The following is an 18,097-nucleotide window of genomic DNA, read 5'->3' on the forward strand; positions in this document are numbered from 1 at the left end:
TCTTTTTTTTTTAATTTTTAATTCCTTCATGTCATCCTTGTGCAGGGGCCATGTTAAGCTCTGTATCATTCCAATTTTAGTATATGTGCTGCTGAAGCGAGCACACTCTGAAGTTTTATGTCTTTTCATCCCATAGGTCTTATTAATTTCCTGTTAGGATTAGTACTAAGTATTTCATGTTTCTATTATGGAAGATAACTTTTGTTTTAGTTTATGTTTTAACTTTTTTAAAACTATAAATATTTTTCAGATTGGTTTTAGATTTGCAGAAAAATTGTGAAGATAGTACAGAAGTTTCTACATATCCAGTATCCAGTTTCTCTATTATAAACATCTTAAGTTAGTCTTGTACATTTATCATAATTTATGAGCCAATATTAATACATTATTGTTAACTAAAATCCATACTTTATTCAGTTGTCCTTTGTTTTTAACCTAATGTCCTCTTTCTGTCCAGGATTCCATCCAAGGTACCACATTATATTTGCTAATCACGTGTTCTTTGGCTTCTCTTGTTTGTGATGGTTTCTCAGACTTTTGTTTTGCTTTGTTCTTAATAACCTTGACAGTTTTGAGCAGTAGTGATAAGATAATTTATAGAATACCCCACAATTGGGATTTGTCTGGTGTTTTTCTCATAATTAGACTGGGGTTATGGGTTTTGGAAGTAAGACCACAGAGACCAATTGCCATTTTCATCACATGGTACAAGGGCACACACTACCATCATGACTTATAGTGCTCATGTTGACCATGAGTTAGTGTTTGTCAAATTTTTCCACTGAAAAATTACTCTCTTCCCACCCCCTTTACATTCTGTATTCTTTGGAAGAAAGTTACCATGCACAGACCACTCTTAGGGAGTGAGGAATTATGTTCCCCCTCCTTGAGAATGGAGTACCTACATAAATTACTTGGGATTCTTCTGCATGGGAGGTTTGTTTTTCCTCCCACATTTATTTATTCAATTATTTATCTATATCACTATAAACTTATGGGTTTTCATTTTACACATTGGGTTATAATCCAATATTTCTTTTTTTTTTCTTTGAGACAGGGTCTTGCTCAGACCGGAGTACACTGGCGCAATCATGGCTCCCTGCAGCCTCAACCTCCTGGGCTCAAGCAATCCTCCCACCTCAGCCTCCCAAGTAGCTGGGACTACAGGTGCATGTTATTATACCCAGCTAATTTTAAAAATTTTTTGTAGAGACAAGGTCTCACTATGTTTCCCAGGCTGGTCTGGAACACTTAGGCTCAAGCAATTCTCCTACCTTGGTTTCCCAAAGTGCTGGCATGAGCCACTGTGCCCAGACTCAGTATTTATTAAACTATTTTGTGGCTCAAATTGTTCCAGCATTGGTCACTGGGAGCTCTTTCCATTGGCTTCTCTGTCCCTTTGATGTACCTCTATCATTATGCTTATGAATTATTTAAAATTATGTTTATTTTTATACTTTCTTACTTTCTGGCACTACAAGATTCTCAAGCCTTATCTTGTTTATTTCCTGCCCCATTTTTAGAATTGACCATTTCTCCAAAGAACCCTTGTTCCTTTAATTAAACAGCATTAAATATAAACTAATATATTTCAGTATATTAGAAACCAAGATCTGAGCTAGGCATGGTGGCTCATGCCTGTACTCCCAGCACTTTGGTAGGCTGAGGCAGAAGGATCACTTGAATCCAGGAATTTAAGGCTACAGTGAGCCATTATCATGACACTGTACTCCAGCCTGGGTGATAGAGTGAGACTCTGCCTCAAAAATAAAATAAAATAAAATAAAATAAATAACTGAATAGCTTTCCATGTTTCCAAGACAGTTTTGATCACATTTAATCTTTTAATGTTTGAAATTATGCATTTGCAGAATTACTTGAGCCTAGAGTATACTGGAGGCAGTTCTTTGACACATTTTTCATGGTATTGGTCTATTCAGGGCTTCTATTTTGTTCCTGTGTCAAGTTTTGAAGCTAAAATTTCCAGAAAATCATGAGGAGAGCCAGAAGTCTTGAAAAATTGAGTTAATATAAAGTATAGGAAATGAAAGTAGCTCAGTGCCTTCTCAGCAGTTCTTCTTTGTACTCAATACTGCTAACTTCTAGAACTATTTGTGTCTATTCAGTGCTTTTAAGGAGACAGACAAGTTCCTTGGCATTGGACATCTTTGTTAATGATTCCAATTTATAAATTCTGAAAGTTACTATTGTGTGACCATGACCAAGGTACTTAATCTCTCTCTCTTTTTTTTTTGAGATGAAGTGTTGCTCTGTCGCTCAGACTGGAGTGCAGTGGCAAGATCTCGGCTCACTGCAACCTCCACCTTCCAGGTTCAAGCAATTATCCTGCCTCAGCCTCCTGAGTAGCTGGGATTACAGGTGCCTGCCATCACACCCGGATAATTTTTGTAGTTTTAGTAGAGACTGGGTTTTGCCATGTTGACCAGGCTGGTCTCAAACTCCTGGCCTCTAGTGGTCCTCCTGCCTTGGCCTCCCAAAGTGCTGGGATTACGGGTGTGAGCCACTGTGCCTGGTGTTACTTAACCTCTCTGTTCTTTAGTCTTTTTCTTTGTAGAGGTAAACATAATATTTACCTTATAGGGTTAATCCTAAGATTATGAGATAGTCTTAGGATTACATGTAAAGTGGTTAGTATAGTGCCTGACAAATGGAGAGTTTTTTTTTTTTTTTTTTTTTTTTTTTTTGGAGACAGAGTCTCGCTCTGTCACCCAGGCTGGAGTGCAGTGGCATGATCTCGGCTCACTGCAAGCTCTGCCGCCTGGGCTCACGCCATTCTCCTGCCTCAGCCTCCCGCGTAGCTAGGACTACAGGTGCCCGCCACTATACCTGGCTAATTTTTAAATTTTTTTTAGTAGAGACGGGGTTTCATCATGTTAGCCAAGATGGTCTCGATCTCCTGATCTCGTGATTCACCCACCTCGGCCTCCCAAAGTGCTGGATTACAGGCATGAGCCACTGCGTCCGGCGAAAGTTTTCAATAAATGTTCTTCTTGCTAAGACTTACTGAACTATTAATTAAACTATATTTTTCTAGACTAATTAAACAATTATATCTGCCAAGGCCTTTATAGCTATTTAGACATTCTAGTTTTAATCATTTTGCATCATATTTTTCCAGTTCAATTACTTACTGCCTCAGTTCAACATCTTGTAGAATTTAGGACTACAAAAGGGGAGGAAAAACAAAGGAAAGAAGAGTGGTTGTGGTAATGAATTACTGCTGTGTTGAAAATGTCCCCCAAATTGGATTGTGGTACATTAAAAAACAGTAGCAATATGTAATCTAACAAAAACAAAGAGCCATCAATTTAAAAAACGGAATAGAAATGTAAGTTATATTGTTTTCATATGATAAAAACCTCATCACTTTAGGTAACTTGCAATGGTTCTCAACTTTGGTGCTCAGCTGGATTACCTAAGGAGTGACAAATTCTGTTTCATTAGGTTTGAGGTAGAACCTAGAACTTTATGAACTTTGTGAACATGCTCTAGAGAAGCCTTTGAACACCTCAAAGATGGAGAACAATCTGTGGAGTAGAAAACTCAGTAGGTTTGAAGTCAGAAGGCTTGAATTTTCTACCTGGTCGTTTTCCTCTCTGAGTTTTAGCTTTCTCATCCGTAGAAGTAAAATCTTAGATTACGTCAGTGGTTTTCAATTCAAGCCGCAAGACAGATTTCCTAGGAGTACTGATGCCTGCAAGTTTCCCCCATACCAGGTTCTAATTTAATTGGCCTGGGGGTTCCTCACGTGATTCCAATGTGAGCCAGGCTAGAGGATTACTGTGCTACGCAATCTTTAAATTCCATTCTTGTTTGAGAATTAGATGATTCTAGTAATGGAGTTAATTTGTATTCCATTCAGATAGTTAAGTTAAATTCCCAGTCATCAGAATTGGGTTTTAAAATTTTAATTATTTAACTCCCAGTAGGAATATTTAATTCAAAATATAAAATTGGCTGGGTGTGGTGACTCACGCCTGTAATCCCAGCACTTTGGGAGGCCAAGGCAGGCAGATAACTTGAGGTCAGGAGTTGGAGACCAACCTGGCCAACATGATGAAACCCTGTCTCTACTAAAAATACAAAAATTAGCTGGGCATGGTGGTGTGCACCTATAGTCCCAGCTACTCAGGAGGCTGAGGCAGGAGAATGGCTTGACCCCAGGGGAAATCAAGCCACTGCACTCCAGCCTGGGTGACAGAGTGAGACTCTGCCTAAAAAAAAATATATAAATTTATATTATATATAAAAAAATATATTAATATATTATTATATATATTTATTTATAAATTTATATATAAATATATATTATATAAATTTATATATATAAATATATATTATATAAAATATAATATATATTTACATGATATTATATATATCCTGTTATAAAACTGATTGGTGAAACAAACAAATCCAAGCAAATAAAGTGCTTTAAAAAATAATCCCTGTATTCACCAAGATAGAGAAAGAAAAAAAAAAAAAAAGGAAAAAAAAATCCTTTGCTGAGTGCAGCAGTCGGTGCCTATAATTCCTACTAATCAGGAGGTAGAAAGATTGCTTGAGGCCAGGAGTTCTAGTTCAGCCTAGGAAACATTCCTCTAAAAAAAATTCCTGCAGGCAGAAAACAAAGATTATTTTAAGATTATATATTCTATGTATGGCTAAGAAATAATATAGTAGAAGTAATAAATATCCAATTTAATTAACCTAGAATTTTAAGAAAATATAAAAGCAACACTGCACAGCCAAAAAATACAAAAATTAGAACAGATCCCCGAGGAAAATCAGGCAGAAAAAGACATTTTTATAGATAGCTAGTGTCAGGAAACTGAAAGAAACAAAAAGACAAGAATTATACCAATGGTATAACCAATGAAGAAATAGTTCAGGACATATTGGTGACAATTTGGGTGAAAGGGTGAAAGGCATGAAGCTGTGAAGGAAGTCCCTGCCCTAAGAAAAACTATCTCAACCTGGAGGTTGACAGAAAGAAGGACATCTCTCTATCAGCAACAAAGTCACTTAAGAATAATTTATATATAAAAATAATCACGATAGGTGTACATGAGGACCTTGCATTAAATATTAGCATCGCTGGACTCACTACTAATTCACATTAAAAAATTAGAAATATGACTGGGCATGGTGGCTCATGGCTGTAATCCCAGCACTTTGGGAGGCTGAGGCAGGCAGATCACCTGAGGTCAGGAGTTCAAGACTAGCTTGGACAGCATGGTGAAACTCTGTCTCTACTAAAAATACAAAAATCAGCCACATATGGTGGCACACACCTGTAATCCCAGCTACTTGGGAGGCTGAGGGAGGAGAATGGCTTGAACCTGGGAGGCAGAGGTTACAGTGAGCTGAGATCATGCCACTGCATTTCCTGCCTGGGTGACAGAGCAAGGCTCCATCTCAAAAAAGAAAAAAAAAAAAAAAAATAGAAATATATTATTAAGGAAAGGTCAGCAAGTAAACCAAATAATGGAATTAATAGAAACTATCTTCTACTTACATAACTTGGTATTAATCAGACCATTGTTAGATTTTGATGTCTAGTTAATGTTCCACATTCTTCTTCTAAAAATACTATTTACATGTCATTGTGTAGAATATTTGTAAGATATAAGAAAACCACACCCAGACCTTTAATCTCAGTATCTTGATAGAAATATTGATTGTTTTGGTATATGTATTTCCATTTTTTTCATACGTAGTTTGTATGAATTTGGAAGCAGGAGTTCCGGTGAGCAAATTTATGGTGGGCAGAATTTTGAGCCCTGTGGTCTTTGTCCTCTGGTATAAAACCTTGTGAATATGCTACTTCACAGCAAAAGGGAGTTAGGTTTGCTAACCATTTGATTTTAACATATGGAGACTATCCTGGATTATCTGGGTAGAAACGGAAGTGGAAAAGGAAGGCAGAGAGTTGGTTAGAAAGATGTGATGGAAAAAGGGGCAGGAGAGATTCTGAACATGAGAAGGACTCAACCTGCCCCTGCTGGCTTCACAGATGGAGGATGGGGGCCATGAGCCAGAGAACGTGGGTTACCTCTAGAAGCTGAGACTAGCTTTTAGCTGACAGTCACCAAGAAAATAACCACCACAAAGAACTGAATTCTGACAACACCTAAATAAGCAAGAAAATAGATTATCCCTTAGAGCCTCCAAGGGAATCCAGCCTGCCAATATCTAGATTTTAGTCCTGTGGGATGTATGTCAGATTTTTGACATACAGAGTTGTAAGATAAATGATGTATGTATATGTAGGAGGGGGTGGAGGAAAAAAGTATCTGTTAAAAAGCCACTAAATTGACTACTCTGCCTATGGAGTAGCCATTCTTTATTCCTTTACTTTCCTAGTAAACTTGCTTTCACTTTACTCTATGAATTTGCCTCAAACTCTTCTTTGTGTGAGGTCCAAGAACTCTCTCTTGGGGTCTGGATCAGGACCCCTTTCCAGTAACATCTTCCTGATGAACCCCAAAGAGGAGACCCTGAACTCAAAGGAAACAGACTGCAGCACAGGATTGGCTGACTTTGGTTGAGTGGTGGGGTAACTGGGTAAAGGATAGGATTGGGTTAGAGGCCCAACTTAGGGGAGTTAGAGTCTCTCCTAAGACAGAGTGGGTTAAAAGCCCCTCTTAATAAAAGGCAAGGATGTTTGACCAAACTTGGAGTCAAGGCTGAACTTAGGAAGGTTAGACTCCTTCCTAAGATTTATGGGGTTAGAGGCCACCCTCTCAGTAAAGTCCCTTTTGGTTAAAAATAGATTTGGTATTATGGGAAGTTAACCACTATTCTCTTAGGATTAATCTGCCTTGCATTCTTTGCTGAAGGCTATGGGTGACAGGGTTAGTCATGTACAGGACCGTGGGGCATGGGGAGCTTTTTCCTCCCCAAAGGGAGAAACTTTAGAGCTGATGGGGCTGCTGGAAAAGATCCCTCTTCAACTGACAAGTGGCTGCCTGAATTTTTGATTCAGTGTCACTGCATTGGGTGGGTCTTTCTCTGGCCTCCCTGGGTGCCTTGCCTTCCCCACCCTGTCTCAGGCAATGCTTTTCTCCCTTTCCTTTCCCTTTCTTTTCTGTTACTCAGGACAAACATCTTACCCAGAGACCACACATTGAAAAATGTCCTTGGGAGCCTGACCTTGTAACCATGTGGCAGTACTTTTGCTTGGTCTCCCCCTTCCAGGGAACAGGAATTTTGGGGTTCATGTCATAGTTAGCTCTAAAAGTTGTCTTGAGCAGTTAAAACCCATTGCAAGCACAAAATTGGCTGCTTTAGGCTCCTTCTGGGAAAAAGCATCAGAAACTGCCCAGTGCTGTAGTTTAGCGGTTAAGGCTTTATCTTTTCTTAATGGTGGCCGAGGTTCAGGGTTCAATTCCCGGCTTAGGGAATGAGTCCTTTCTGGTTTGTCCGTGTGACCTTCACTATTTGTTGATTCTCTTCCCCTCTACTAACTGTCTTGAATTTTCCTTTCTCTGAGCACAAAAATATTGGCTGTTTGGCCTGGCTAAAGTCATGTAATAAGAGACTTAAAAAGATTTTTTAAAGAGCACTATGGTTAAAAGTCAGCTTATTTAAAAGTGGATATTCAAGCTTTAACAGCCTGGGACTCCTTGGGAAAAACAGAGGAGGCACCACAGACACTGTTTTGGGAAAAACCTCTGTTGTCCTCATGAAATCCCTGGAATTGAAAGCAGATAAATCCTTCTCAAAATCTAAAGCTCTGTTCTATTTTGCATTGCCTTATCTCATGGTTTTGACTTTTGGGGGAAGCAGAAATTACTTCGCACTATGAGAGAGCTTTGGTGTATAATAACCAGATAGGAAATGTACTTCTGGGGCTGGCTAATGGCGGTTATGGGGAGATAGCTCTTTGCGTGTTTGGATTAGAGAAACATGCCTTTAGCTACCTAAAAGAAATGAAAATGTCCCTACACCCTACTGAGAGATAAGGCTCTCATGAAAGATGGGCTAATCACAGAATGGGCTGATTGGTTTTGTATTGCTTTGCAATGAAATGCATGGCAAAAATCACTGCACTTATTCCATAGCATTTCTCTTTCTTTGGGATACAGGATCTGGTAAAAAAGGAGACCTTTAATTCTGAGGGATGTTTTGCCTTTCAGCTGTGCCTGCTTATCAGGCCATAGAAACTTCATGTTTTCCTGGCCCTGTTCCTCCCAAGGGCTCCACCCTGGAGTCAGTAATTAAAAACCTGGCAAATGAAAAATCTTAAAATTACTGGATCTTCTTCTGTCTATATTTATATGTGATGTGTGTGTAATGTTTATTTATTTATCTTTTTTTCCCCTGAGATGGAGTCTTGCTCTGTCACCCAGGCTGGAGTGCAGTGGCATGATCTCGGCTTACTGCAACTTCCACCTCCTGGGTTCAAGCAATTCTCCTGCCTCAGCCTCCTGAGTAGCTAGGATTACAAGCGTCCACCACCATACCTGGCTAATTTTTGTATTTTTAGTAGAGACGGAGTTTCCCCATGTTGGCCAGGCTGGTCTCGAACTCCTGACCTCATGATCCACCTGTCTAAGCCTCCCAAAGTGCTGGGATTACAGGCATGAGCCACCATGCCTGGCTGTGTATGTGATGTTTACATATGAAAGAGCTTTATTTGTTTTAAAAATAATACATGCTTAACTCAAATATTTTGTCAGAAAAGTAAAAACTGTAATGCCTTTTAGTTCACATGACTTTACAAATCTTGGAAATAAAAACAGCTTTACATGCAAGATGTGTAAGGAAAGTGAAATGTGTTTTTTATAAAAGATTGTAAGATGTTGGCCGGGCGCGGTGGCTCACACCTGTAATCCCAGCACTTTGGGAGGCTGAGACAGGTGGATCATGAGGGCAGGAGATTGAGACCATCCTGGCTAATACAGTGAAACCCCACCTCTACTAAAAATACAACAAAAATTACCCGGGTGTAGTGGCAGGCACCTGTAGTCCCAGCTACTTGGGAGGCTGAGGCAGGAGAATGGCGTGAACCTGGGAGGCGGAGCTTGCAGTGAGCCGAGATTGTGCCACTGCACTCCAGCCTGGGTGACAGAGTGAGATTCCATCTCAAAAAAAAAAAAAAAAAAAAAAAAGGTTATAAGATGTCATGGGAATGTAGTTTTTTTTGTGTCTGCCTAAAGGGTTAAAGGATTGTTTTAAGTTAAGTAAAATAAAGCTGAAGGTTTGAGTAAGTTGTGGAAAGTTTGTGAAAGATTAATCTTGTAAAAGAAATTCTATGTGTGAACATATTGGCTAAAGTTAAAAGGGTATTCAGTTTTTTCATAATTTGAACATTGGAATAAAAGCACGATAGGTTTTTCTTATAGCACTAATCTGTTCTTTAACAAAAATTTGTAAAGATTTATAAAAGGTTTATGAGAATCTTACCTTATGGCCAGACATGAAAATTGGATAGATTTGTCTGTAAAGTTTTATTAAAGATTGGGGTTGACATTAATAGTACACTAATGCAAAGGGTAAAATTTGGCTTTCTCTCTTGAACAAGATTTTCATGTACTATCAAAGAAAAAAGAAAGATTTTTGTTTGCCTTTTAAATAAAACATAGGAAAAAGAAAGGAAAGAAAAAAAAGACTCAGATTGTTTAGAAAGCTAAGTCTTCCCTCTTAATGAATAAAGGTTTTTGCCTTTAAAAATATTTTTAAGTCATCATTTTGCCTGAATGATAACTTATGGTGGCCTGGGATTCTATTTTGTGATATTGTGTTTTAAACCTTTGATGTCTGACAAACTTTCCAAAATCATACTCTAAATTATGTCTTTTTCTGACCCAATTAATCTTTTAGATATTAGGTCCCCTAAAGTTATACAGAGACATATTTGGCTTATTTGGTATAAAAATCATGTAGAGCCAGGCATGGTGGCTTACACTGGTAATCCCAGCACTTTGGGAGACTGAGGCAGATGGATCACCTAGGGTCAGCAGTTCGAGACCAGCCTGGCCAACATGGTGAAACCTTGTCTCCACTAAAAACACAAAAATTAGGTGGGTGTGGTGGTGTGTGCCTGTAATACCAGCTACTTGGGAGGCTGAGGCAGGAGAATCACTTGAACCCAGGAGGCAGAGGTTGCAGTGAGCTGAGATTGCACCACTGCACTCCAGCCTGGGTGACAGAGTGAGACTCTGTCTCAAAAATAAAAATAAAAATCAAAATCATACAGGAAGTGTTATCAAATATAAAATAGTGTTTGGCTTTCTTCAGGCTGTACTTGTATAAATGTAATTGGTATGTATTCCAAAATCATGTAAACTCTTATAATTCTAATGACTTAGTGTATGTTATTAATAGTTATAATTGTTATGTAAAATTGTTGCATGCTACAGAAGTAACCAAATTTTCTTTTGAATTGTGGTTTTTAATAGTGGCTGTCCTAAGACTTTGTCATCCACAGACAATTGTCTTATTTTGATCCTCTTCAAAAGATGGTTTATAATCAGCTATAGGACTTTGACAGGTGCTCTTAAGTGCACATTTCTAATAACTTTGGATATTGTAACATTAGAGTAGAAGAAAAAACTTTCAGGACTCTCATGGAGAGCTGAAATGTTCATGAATATCAAGCAGAACAGGAGTTAATTGCATAGACTGAACTAATAGAAGACTGAAGTAATCTTTTTGACTTTTTTGCTTAAAACGTTGCTGATACTTTGTTTTGTTTTTCAGAGCCAAGAAAACTTTCAAGCTACTTACAGCTTTTAACAATTGAGTAAAGTCTATTCCTGTAAACAAAATTTGGAGCATGTTTATTTATCTATACCTGATTTCTCCAGAATTGGAAATTATTTGTGAGCATTCTTAACTTATGGCAATATAGTTATTTGCATAAGTGCAATAAGTATCTGTTTTCTTTTGTAACAGGACACAATTGGAGACACTGGTTACCTTACCAAGGTTTTGACTGGAATGGTATGCTTTCTTTTAAGGAATCAAATTTGACTTACAAAGCCAATAAAAGCCTCTTGGGAAACTGCCCTCACCTCATACCTTGTCTATATAGTACCTGTATAGAGTTCTGGACTTGTGATAAGTAAAGAATGTCAGTTTTTGACAGGCCCAGGAGCCCCAGATTATCTTGTGACTTCAAGAAGAAGAACTTACCCAACTCATAGGTATTTGACAGCACAACCCCATAGCTGGGTTGGGCTTTTAAAAAAAGTCTTATCTAAGATTTCTTTGATGGAATAAAAGTTCCATCAAAACCAATTAAAATAAGCCTATGTGGCAAATAATTCTTCTTGCTGCACTTTATACAAATAATCAGGCCAAGTATAATAAGGCAAATCAGTTTACCATAATTTGTATTTAGTAAAAATGGGGGACTGAAGAGAGAAAAACTATGTTTCAAGAACTATGGTACAATTGTTATTAGATTCTAACCTCATCAGTTCTTTTTGAGAACTTTTTTCCCCTGAAATTTAGACTGACTGCTTATTCCTGTGAACCAATCAGTGATCTCTGGCTGCTGCTCAAATGAAACAAGGGGGATGGATAATGTAAAAATCTAGATCAATATTCTAATTCTGGGCATATACTGGAATCAGGTAGTGACACTATATCAGCTTGGTTTCAAATTGCCCAGTTCATGGAAAGCTTTTTTATCTAGTTTACTTGGGATAATTTTGCTTATTTTGCTTTACTGTTGTGGAATATATTGCTGCTGTACTCTCCATGTAAGAATTCAGGATAAGTTTACTCAATGTTATCTTAAAGCAAACACTTATTAATCTTCCAGATATCACCTTTTGTCAGAGTTATGGATGGCCCTCACCATACTGATGCTTTCTGACTGAGCTCCTCTCTACCCCAAATACAAGAGATCCTAGTAGTTAGGCAGGAATATCATCACCCCTATTCAGCCTGAAGAAGCTACAGATGGATCTTTGTCCCTCTACAATGCTTAGCATTAAGGGTTCTCTTATAAAAGGGAGGTGGGAAATATATCAGAGGTGTTTGAACCAGAGCAATCCCATCTTGAATAGGGGCTGGGTAAAATAAGGCTGAGACTTACTGAGCTGCATTCCTAGGAGGTTAGGCATTCTAAGCCACAGGATGAGACAGGAGGTCAGCACAAGGTACAGATCATAAAGATGTGATAAACAAGCTGGTCAAATTGCATCAAAACCAATGTGGCCAAGAAAGTGACCTCTGGTCATCCTCAGAACTCATTATATGCTAATTATAATGCATTAGTATGCTAAAAGACACTTCCATCGGCACCATGACAGTTTGCAAATGCCAACGCAATGTCAGGAGGTAATCCTATATGGTCTGGAAAGGGGAGGAGCCCTCAGTCCTGGAAATTGCCCACCCCTTTCCCAGAAAACTCATAAACATTCCACCCCTTGTTTAATGTATAATCAAGAAATAACTATCCTTGGTGGAGCAGCCTAAGCTGCTGCTCTGCCTAAGGAGTAGCCATTCTTTATTCCTTTACTTTCCTAATAAACTTGGTTTTCACTTAAAGGAAAAATAAGTGGCCGGGTGCAGTGGCTCACTCCTGTAATCCCAGCACTTTGGGAGGCCGAGGTGGACGGATCACCTGAGGTTGGGAGTTCAAGACTAGCCTGATCAACACAGTAAAACCCCGTCTCTACTAAAAATACAAAATTATCTGGGTGTGGCAGTGTGCAGCCTGTAGTCCCAGCTACTTGGGAGGCTGAGGCAGGAGAATTGCTTGAACTCGGGAGGCGGAGGTTGCAGTGAGCCCAGATCACGTCACTGCGCTCCAGCCTGGGCAGCAGAGCGAGACTCCATCTCAAAAAAAAAAAAAAAGGAGAAAACCACTAAATTTGTGGTTATTAGTTTCACAGTGATAGAAAATGAATACAGCAAGAAATATCATGTTTTTATTTCATTTAAATCAAATCTTATACAATGCCGAATCCTCATACTGCAGGCCTGGCACGATATTCAATCTCTTACACTACTGAGGCCCTTTCCTCTTCCAGTAACAGGATCTCCGTTTCCCAGGATGGTCCTTTTCCCAGGCATGGTCCTAAGATTGTCCTCAGTCTTTACTACCCAAACTCCCCTGAGGCAAAGGAGCATAAAAGTCTGGTTTTCTACCTGAAGTTGGGAGACAAACAAAACATACATTAACACCTCAATACATTATCTTGACACTAGTAAGTTGGCTGTATCCCATAAAGGGTATCTTACTTCCCTTTCTGGTGTCTTGGCACTTCCCAGAAGCTGAGTCACTGATAGTCTGATACTTGGGTCTGCCCCAAGGTGGTAACCTCACCTGCAAGTTTCCTTAGGCTTTTGAAGGTCATTGTTCACAAACCTGGATATTGGGTGAATTTCTTGCTTCCCATAGAGAAAAATGACTCTCCTTTCTCAATTCTGTGTCCTGCCTGGATGGAAGCTTTCTTTGAATCTACCATGGACTTGTAGGTGATTTTCTTCATAAGGAGCAGAGATGGAGGAGGAGACCATTTAGGTCTTCGGCAATATTCTATGTAAGAGATGATGGGGGCTTGAACCAGGGCAGAAGTAGTAGGCAAGATAAATGTTTGGATTTTGAATACTTTGAAGGGTAAAGCCAATAATCTGATATGGTGTGTTAAAAAGGAAGCCCAAAATAAGTACGCTCACATCAACCTAAAAGCAAGGAGTAGAGGCAAAATTAATATAGAGAGTTTATTTGGGCCAAGGTTGAGGACTGCAGCCTAGGACATATTTCCAGGTTGCTGTGGAGAGTGCTATGGAGAAACAAATGGGCTGGAGTTTTTAAAGAAAAGAGAATGAATCAGCAGAGGGGGGCATTACAAAAGTTATTTCTCAAGAAATGTCATTTATTTGCAGAAATAACATTAGTTAGTGATTGGCTATACATGTGGTTGAACTATAGGGTATACGGCATTTTATGGCTACTTGGTGTCAGCCTAGGGCTTGCACAGCAAGTGGCTTCAAGAGCTAATTATTTAGCTCAAGGGAGAGTGAGACATGACTGCTTGCATTCCTTAGATAAAAAGTTTTTTTTCCCTTATCATCTGTCATCTCACACCACACAACTGGGAGTCAAGGGACCTTACATGACTTGAGCACATTTCACCTCTTGAAATTAAAGATGAGCAGCTTCCTTTCGTTTAAATATAAGTCACATGAGAATTTAATTTTGGCAGTTAAAGAATTGGTTCCCCAACCTAAATCTGCAGCCAAGATGAATTTTCTGATTCACCTCCTTCCCTACAGTTTCTGGGTTTTGTTTATCCTCCAATTCCAAATGGCATAATTGCTTTCTTTCTCCCACTCTACACCCATCACCAGCCGGGTGTTTCAGCTTTTTCTATCTCTCAAATAGGATGCTCCAAAGGAAAAGAGAGGTGCTATTTCTGAGGGAAAAGAATGTAGGATAGTTGAAAACAACAGCACGGTATTTTCTTCACAAACTTGATTTTAAGATGACTGAAAAATCTAAAAGTGAAATAAACATTTTAAGAAATACAGTATTTGCTCTATTACTCTGTGTTGTCTACTTTGCTTCACATTTAAGCTATTACAACTATAGAGTTAAGACAATTGTGATTCCTAAACTTAATTCACATGATTGATGAAAACCAAGCTTAATTCTCTGTTTAAATGTTGTGTACTGCTGGAAGTAATACAAAGCATTAATAAATAAAAGGAATTCGACATCCATCTTGGGTAAAAAGCATTTCTGTCTTCATTCTAACATAGATTTCATTTCGGATTTTAAAAAACAGCTACTGTGCTATACTGCCGTATCCGGTAGTTGTAAATACTGGGCAATGTTACCTTTCTAGGGCTTGTTTCCTCATACATAAAACCTATTGGTACCCCAGGCCAGCTCTCCTATTGCTTCCTGATCCGGGACAATCTAAAAACCTAATTTAAGAAATATTTGGTGTCTAGCGTAAAATAGTGTGCTTGATGTCTTATTAGCACAAGACATAGAAGAGCAGGAAATTCATATAATGAAACGGACCCGCTGTGAGTAGTTTCCAGTGGATATAACCTCTCCTTTGTTGGCCTTTAAATAATAAGTACATCAGCTGCTGCAACTGCGATGCATGCACTGTGGAAATCCTGCATATTCTTAAACTGCCATCCCAAGGCAGAAAATGCAGAATTCCTTTTTATTTTAACTTTTAAAGGGGTTAAATTCGGGCTTGGTACTGGGGTGCTCTCGGGGAGATTTCCCTTACCTCTCCCAGTGAGGCTACTTAACCTCACCAGCACTCCAACACTGCCCACACTTTCCTACCCGGTCCCACTGGGCACGGGCCAATCGGCTCGTTCCTTCCCAGCGGCAGGGTGGAACCTGGAGCCTGGACTTCGGAGACCCGCCCCCTGTACGTGGCGTGCGTGCATGGCGCTACGCGACGCGGGCCGGTTTCTCCAGCGTGTGGCGCCTCCTGGCGGTAGCCGGGCTTCGATGCCACGGCCTGACCGGAGTGTCCGGCATGGAGTCGCAGAAAGAGGCGCGAATACTCCAGGAGCCCGTGGCGCGGCCTCCTGGGGCCTCAAGGTCTCAGACGCCGAACGCCAAGGAGCGGCAGGAGGGCGGCCCAGTGCCGGCGGCGGCTGCCCTGGGTGCAGAGGCGGACGACGACAGTGCGGACGGGCTGTGGGAGCTGCCGGTGGAGCCGGCCAAACGGAGGCCCGAATGCAGCCGCTGCAGGTGACCGCGGGGCCGGGGGCGGGGACTGCAGCCGGCAGCGGCCTTTGGAGGAGGCTGCGGCGCCCCCTGCCGGGGTATCGGCGGCTCGGGCAGCTCTGCGCTTAGGTTGGCGGAGTTGGCGGGTGCACGTTGGAAATCTCGGAAATGCCGAGCACAGCTACCTAGTAAGAAGCCCTTTTTCCAGGTTCATGATTATTTAACCTTACTTTCTGCAATATATTGAGCGTGTCATGGGATGAGCAGACATCATTTCTGTTTCCAAGAAACTTAAGCGTCCGACAGGGAAGTAAGGGGTGATGACAATAATACTTGTAGTATAGTTACACAGTCATACTTAAGTGGCATAGTCGTATCACAGTTAAAACACATAAAGTGGATTGAAGGAGAGAGACAGTCTCCTTTGCCTATCCTACCAGAACTGTAAATATAGGGCCTTTTCAGGTCTTCATCCTAGGTTCTCTTCTAACCCTACAGACGTCCCACTGGTAATTTTTAAAATCAGTTTTCATGGTAATTTATCATCTATATCCCAGTGTGTCTCAGACCTTTATTCTGAGCACAAGATCTGTGCATTAATTTATCAGGTGTTTATTGAGTGCTTTGATAATCACTGACAATGCAATGGAGTCCGTGTCTTTATGTATTCTCTTACTGGATACGGATAATAAACCAGCAAACAAGCTATCCAATATGTAATTACAAACTGGGAAAAAAACAATGAAGGAAAGGAATGGGATGCTCTTATAAAAAATAGCTAGATGGTGTCGTGAACTATCTCTGAGATTTGAAAGATGAGAAGATTCCAGCCTGGGGAAAAGCATTCCAAGAAGGGGAACAGAAGGACTGAATATGGTTAAAGGTCTTTACTGCTTGAGTACTTGGAGTTTGTTACTTTGGACATTTTGACCTTTTCCTAGGGCTCTATTGTAAGACTTAAGAGGAAAGGATCTTAAATATAGAATGTTTTTATATTTTCTAAATGTACTATGTATAGTTGACCTCTGAGGAGGATGGAAAATTTGTGATTAGAAGGGACTGTGAATTTGAACATAGGGGTTTGTGAATGTAATTAATTTAAACAAGTTGTCTCGGGGGTTAGGGGAAACATTTAAAAGTGTTTGGAGGAGTCTCAATAGGATACTGAAAGAAAAGTGTTTCAAATATAAATCAAAGGCTAAATTACTGTGCTAGCTTTATTATGTAGTTTTTAGTCTGTTCAGAATTGTTAATTATAAATATATAGTTAAAAATCTGTTTAGCAGAGATTTATTTTATGATGCTTTCTAAAAAATAAAAATGACTTGCTGAATTTTGTCTTTTTTTCAGTTACATTTAGTTAATACCTTAGGATTACAATTTTTCCCAACATTTCTGCACTTCGCTTATTTCTGGTGAAATTTGCTACCTGTGAAAAGCTCTCCTCCCTCTTGGCATGCTATGCGTTTTATTTGCTTTAATTAGGTAGAATATAATTCTAGAATTATGGAGAATATTTAGGTGTTGTCAATAAGACAGAAATGAATTGATGGCTTTTTATATTTTATTTCATTAGGTTATTAGAGTTCTACTAGTACCCTGCGTGAACTTCTTTACATTTATGCTCAAAATAGTTTTAAAAATACATTCTTAGATTTGATTGATCATTGAGTCACAGTTATTTGACTATTTACTTAAACTATATTCATTTCTCTGAACCCATTACTACAAATGTCATAGCCTAAGGGAGTTCCAGAAATTAGGTTTGTTCAGGAAGTGCAAACTCAGTTTAACTTTTTAGCAGAATCTTGCTTGTTAGAAATATAACATATCTTCAATATGAATGGAATATTCTTCAAAAGATCCCAAACTTGTAGTTTATTATTGCAGGATATAGGTTCTATAAATGTATTCTGTCCTCTATGTATATCTTGTTTACAAAACTTGCCTGTATTCCATTTACCTCTTAGAATACCTTTCCTATCCCCCATTCCCGAACATATAACATTATTTTTTTTTTCAGATAAAGACAAAGCCTTGGTTGATCTCCCCAGAGTATGTATCATTAGCGTTATTTGAGATAAAATAAGAAGGATGAGGGTCATGGGACATAGTAGGTGCACAAAGGATTTGTTGAACTACTTGGTAAAATTCAGTTGTTCAACAAATATCTTTGGAGACCCTACTTCCAGACAGTGTGATAGACTGTGAAATACAAAGATGAAAAAGAGATGACTTCAGTTCTCCTGTAGATCAGGACCTAGTGGAAAGTGGCATATCTATTTAAATGGGGAGCCCTCAGATGAAAAATCCTATGATGTAGGGCAGCTTTTTCAAATTATAGGTAATGAACCACAGTGAAACTTTTGTTATATGCATCCTTGTACGTAGTAGAGAATGTATTCAAAAAGA

At 39.3% G+C, this 18,097-nt stretch overlaps 1 protein-coding gene and 1 non-coding gene across 3 annotated transcripts in view; one reads left to right on the forward strand and one right to left on the reverse strand.

The window, feature by feature from the left end:
- On the reverse strand, positions 1-104 carry LOC119618465 (U6 spliceosomal RNA). Its single transcript, XR_005234759.1, has one exon. It is a non-coding gene; the product is annotated as a U6 spliceosomal RNA (small nuclear RNA).
- A 15,293-nt stretch (positions 105-15,397) lies between these two features.
- Positions 15,398-18,097, forward strand: part of DTWD2 (DTW domain containing 2) — a 164,339-nt gene continuing 161,639 nt past the window's right edge. The window contains exon 1 of one of the 2 annotated variants that reach the window (XM_008014205.3): positions 15,398-15,709. In XM_008014205.3, coding sequence (XP_008012396.1) covers positions 15,492-15,709 — 218 coding nt within the window. In that variant the 5' untranslated portion in view covers positions 15,398-15,491. Of the gene's footprint in view, positions 15,710-15,786; positions 15,874-18,097 lie in introns of those variants that run through there. The other variant, XM_038008732.2, reaches the window with a different exon arrangement.

The sequence above is a fragment of the Chlorocebus sabaeus genome, chromosome 23 (genome assembly GCF_047675955.1).
Source record: "Chlorocebus sabaeus isolate Y175 chromosome 23, mChlSab1.0.hap1, whole genome shotgun sequence".
Classification (NCBI taxonomy): domain Eukaryota; kingdom Metazoa; phylum Chordata; class Mammalia; order Primates; family Cercopithecidae; genus Chlorocebus; species Chlorocebus sabaeus.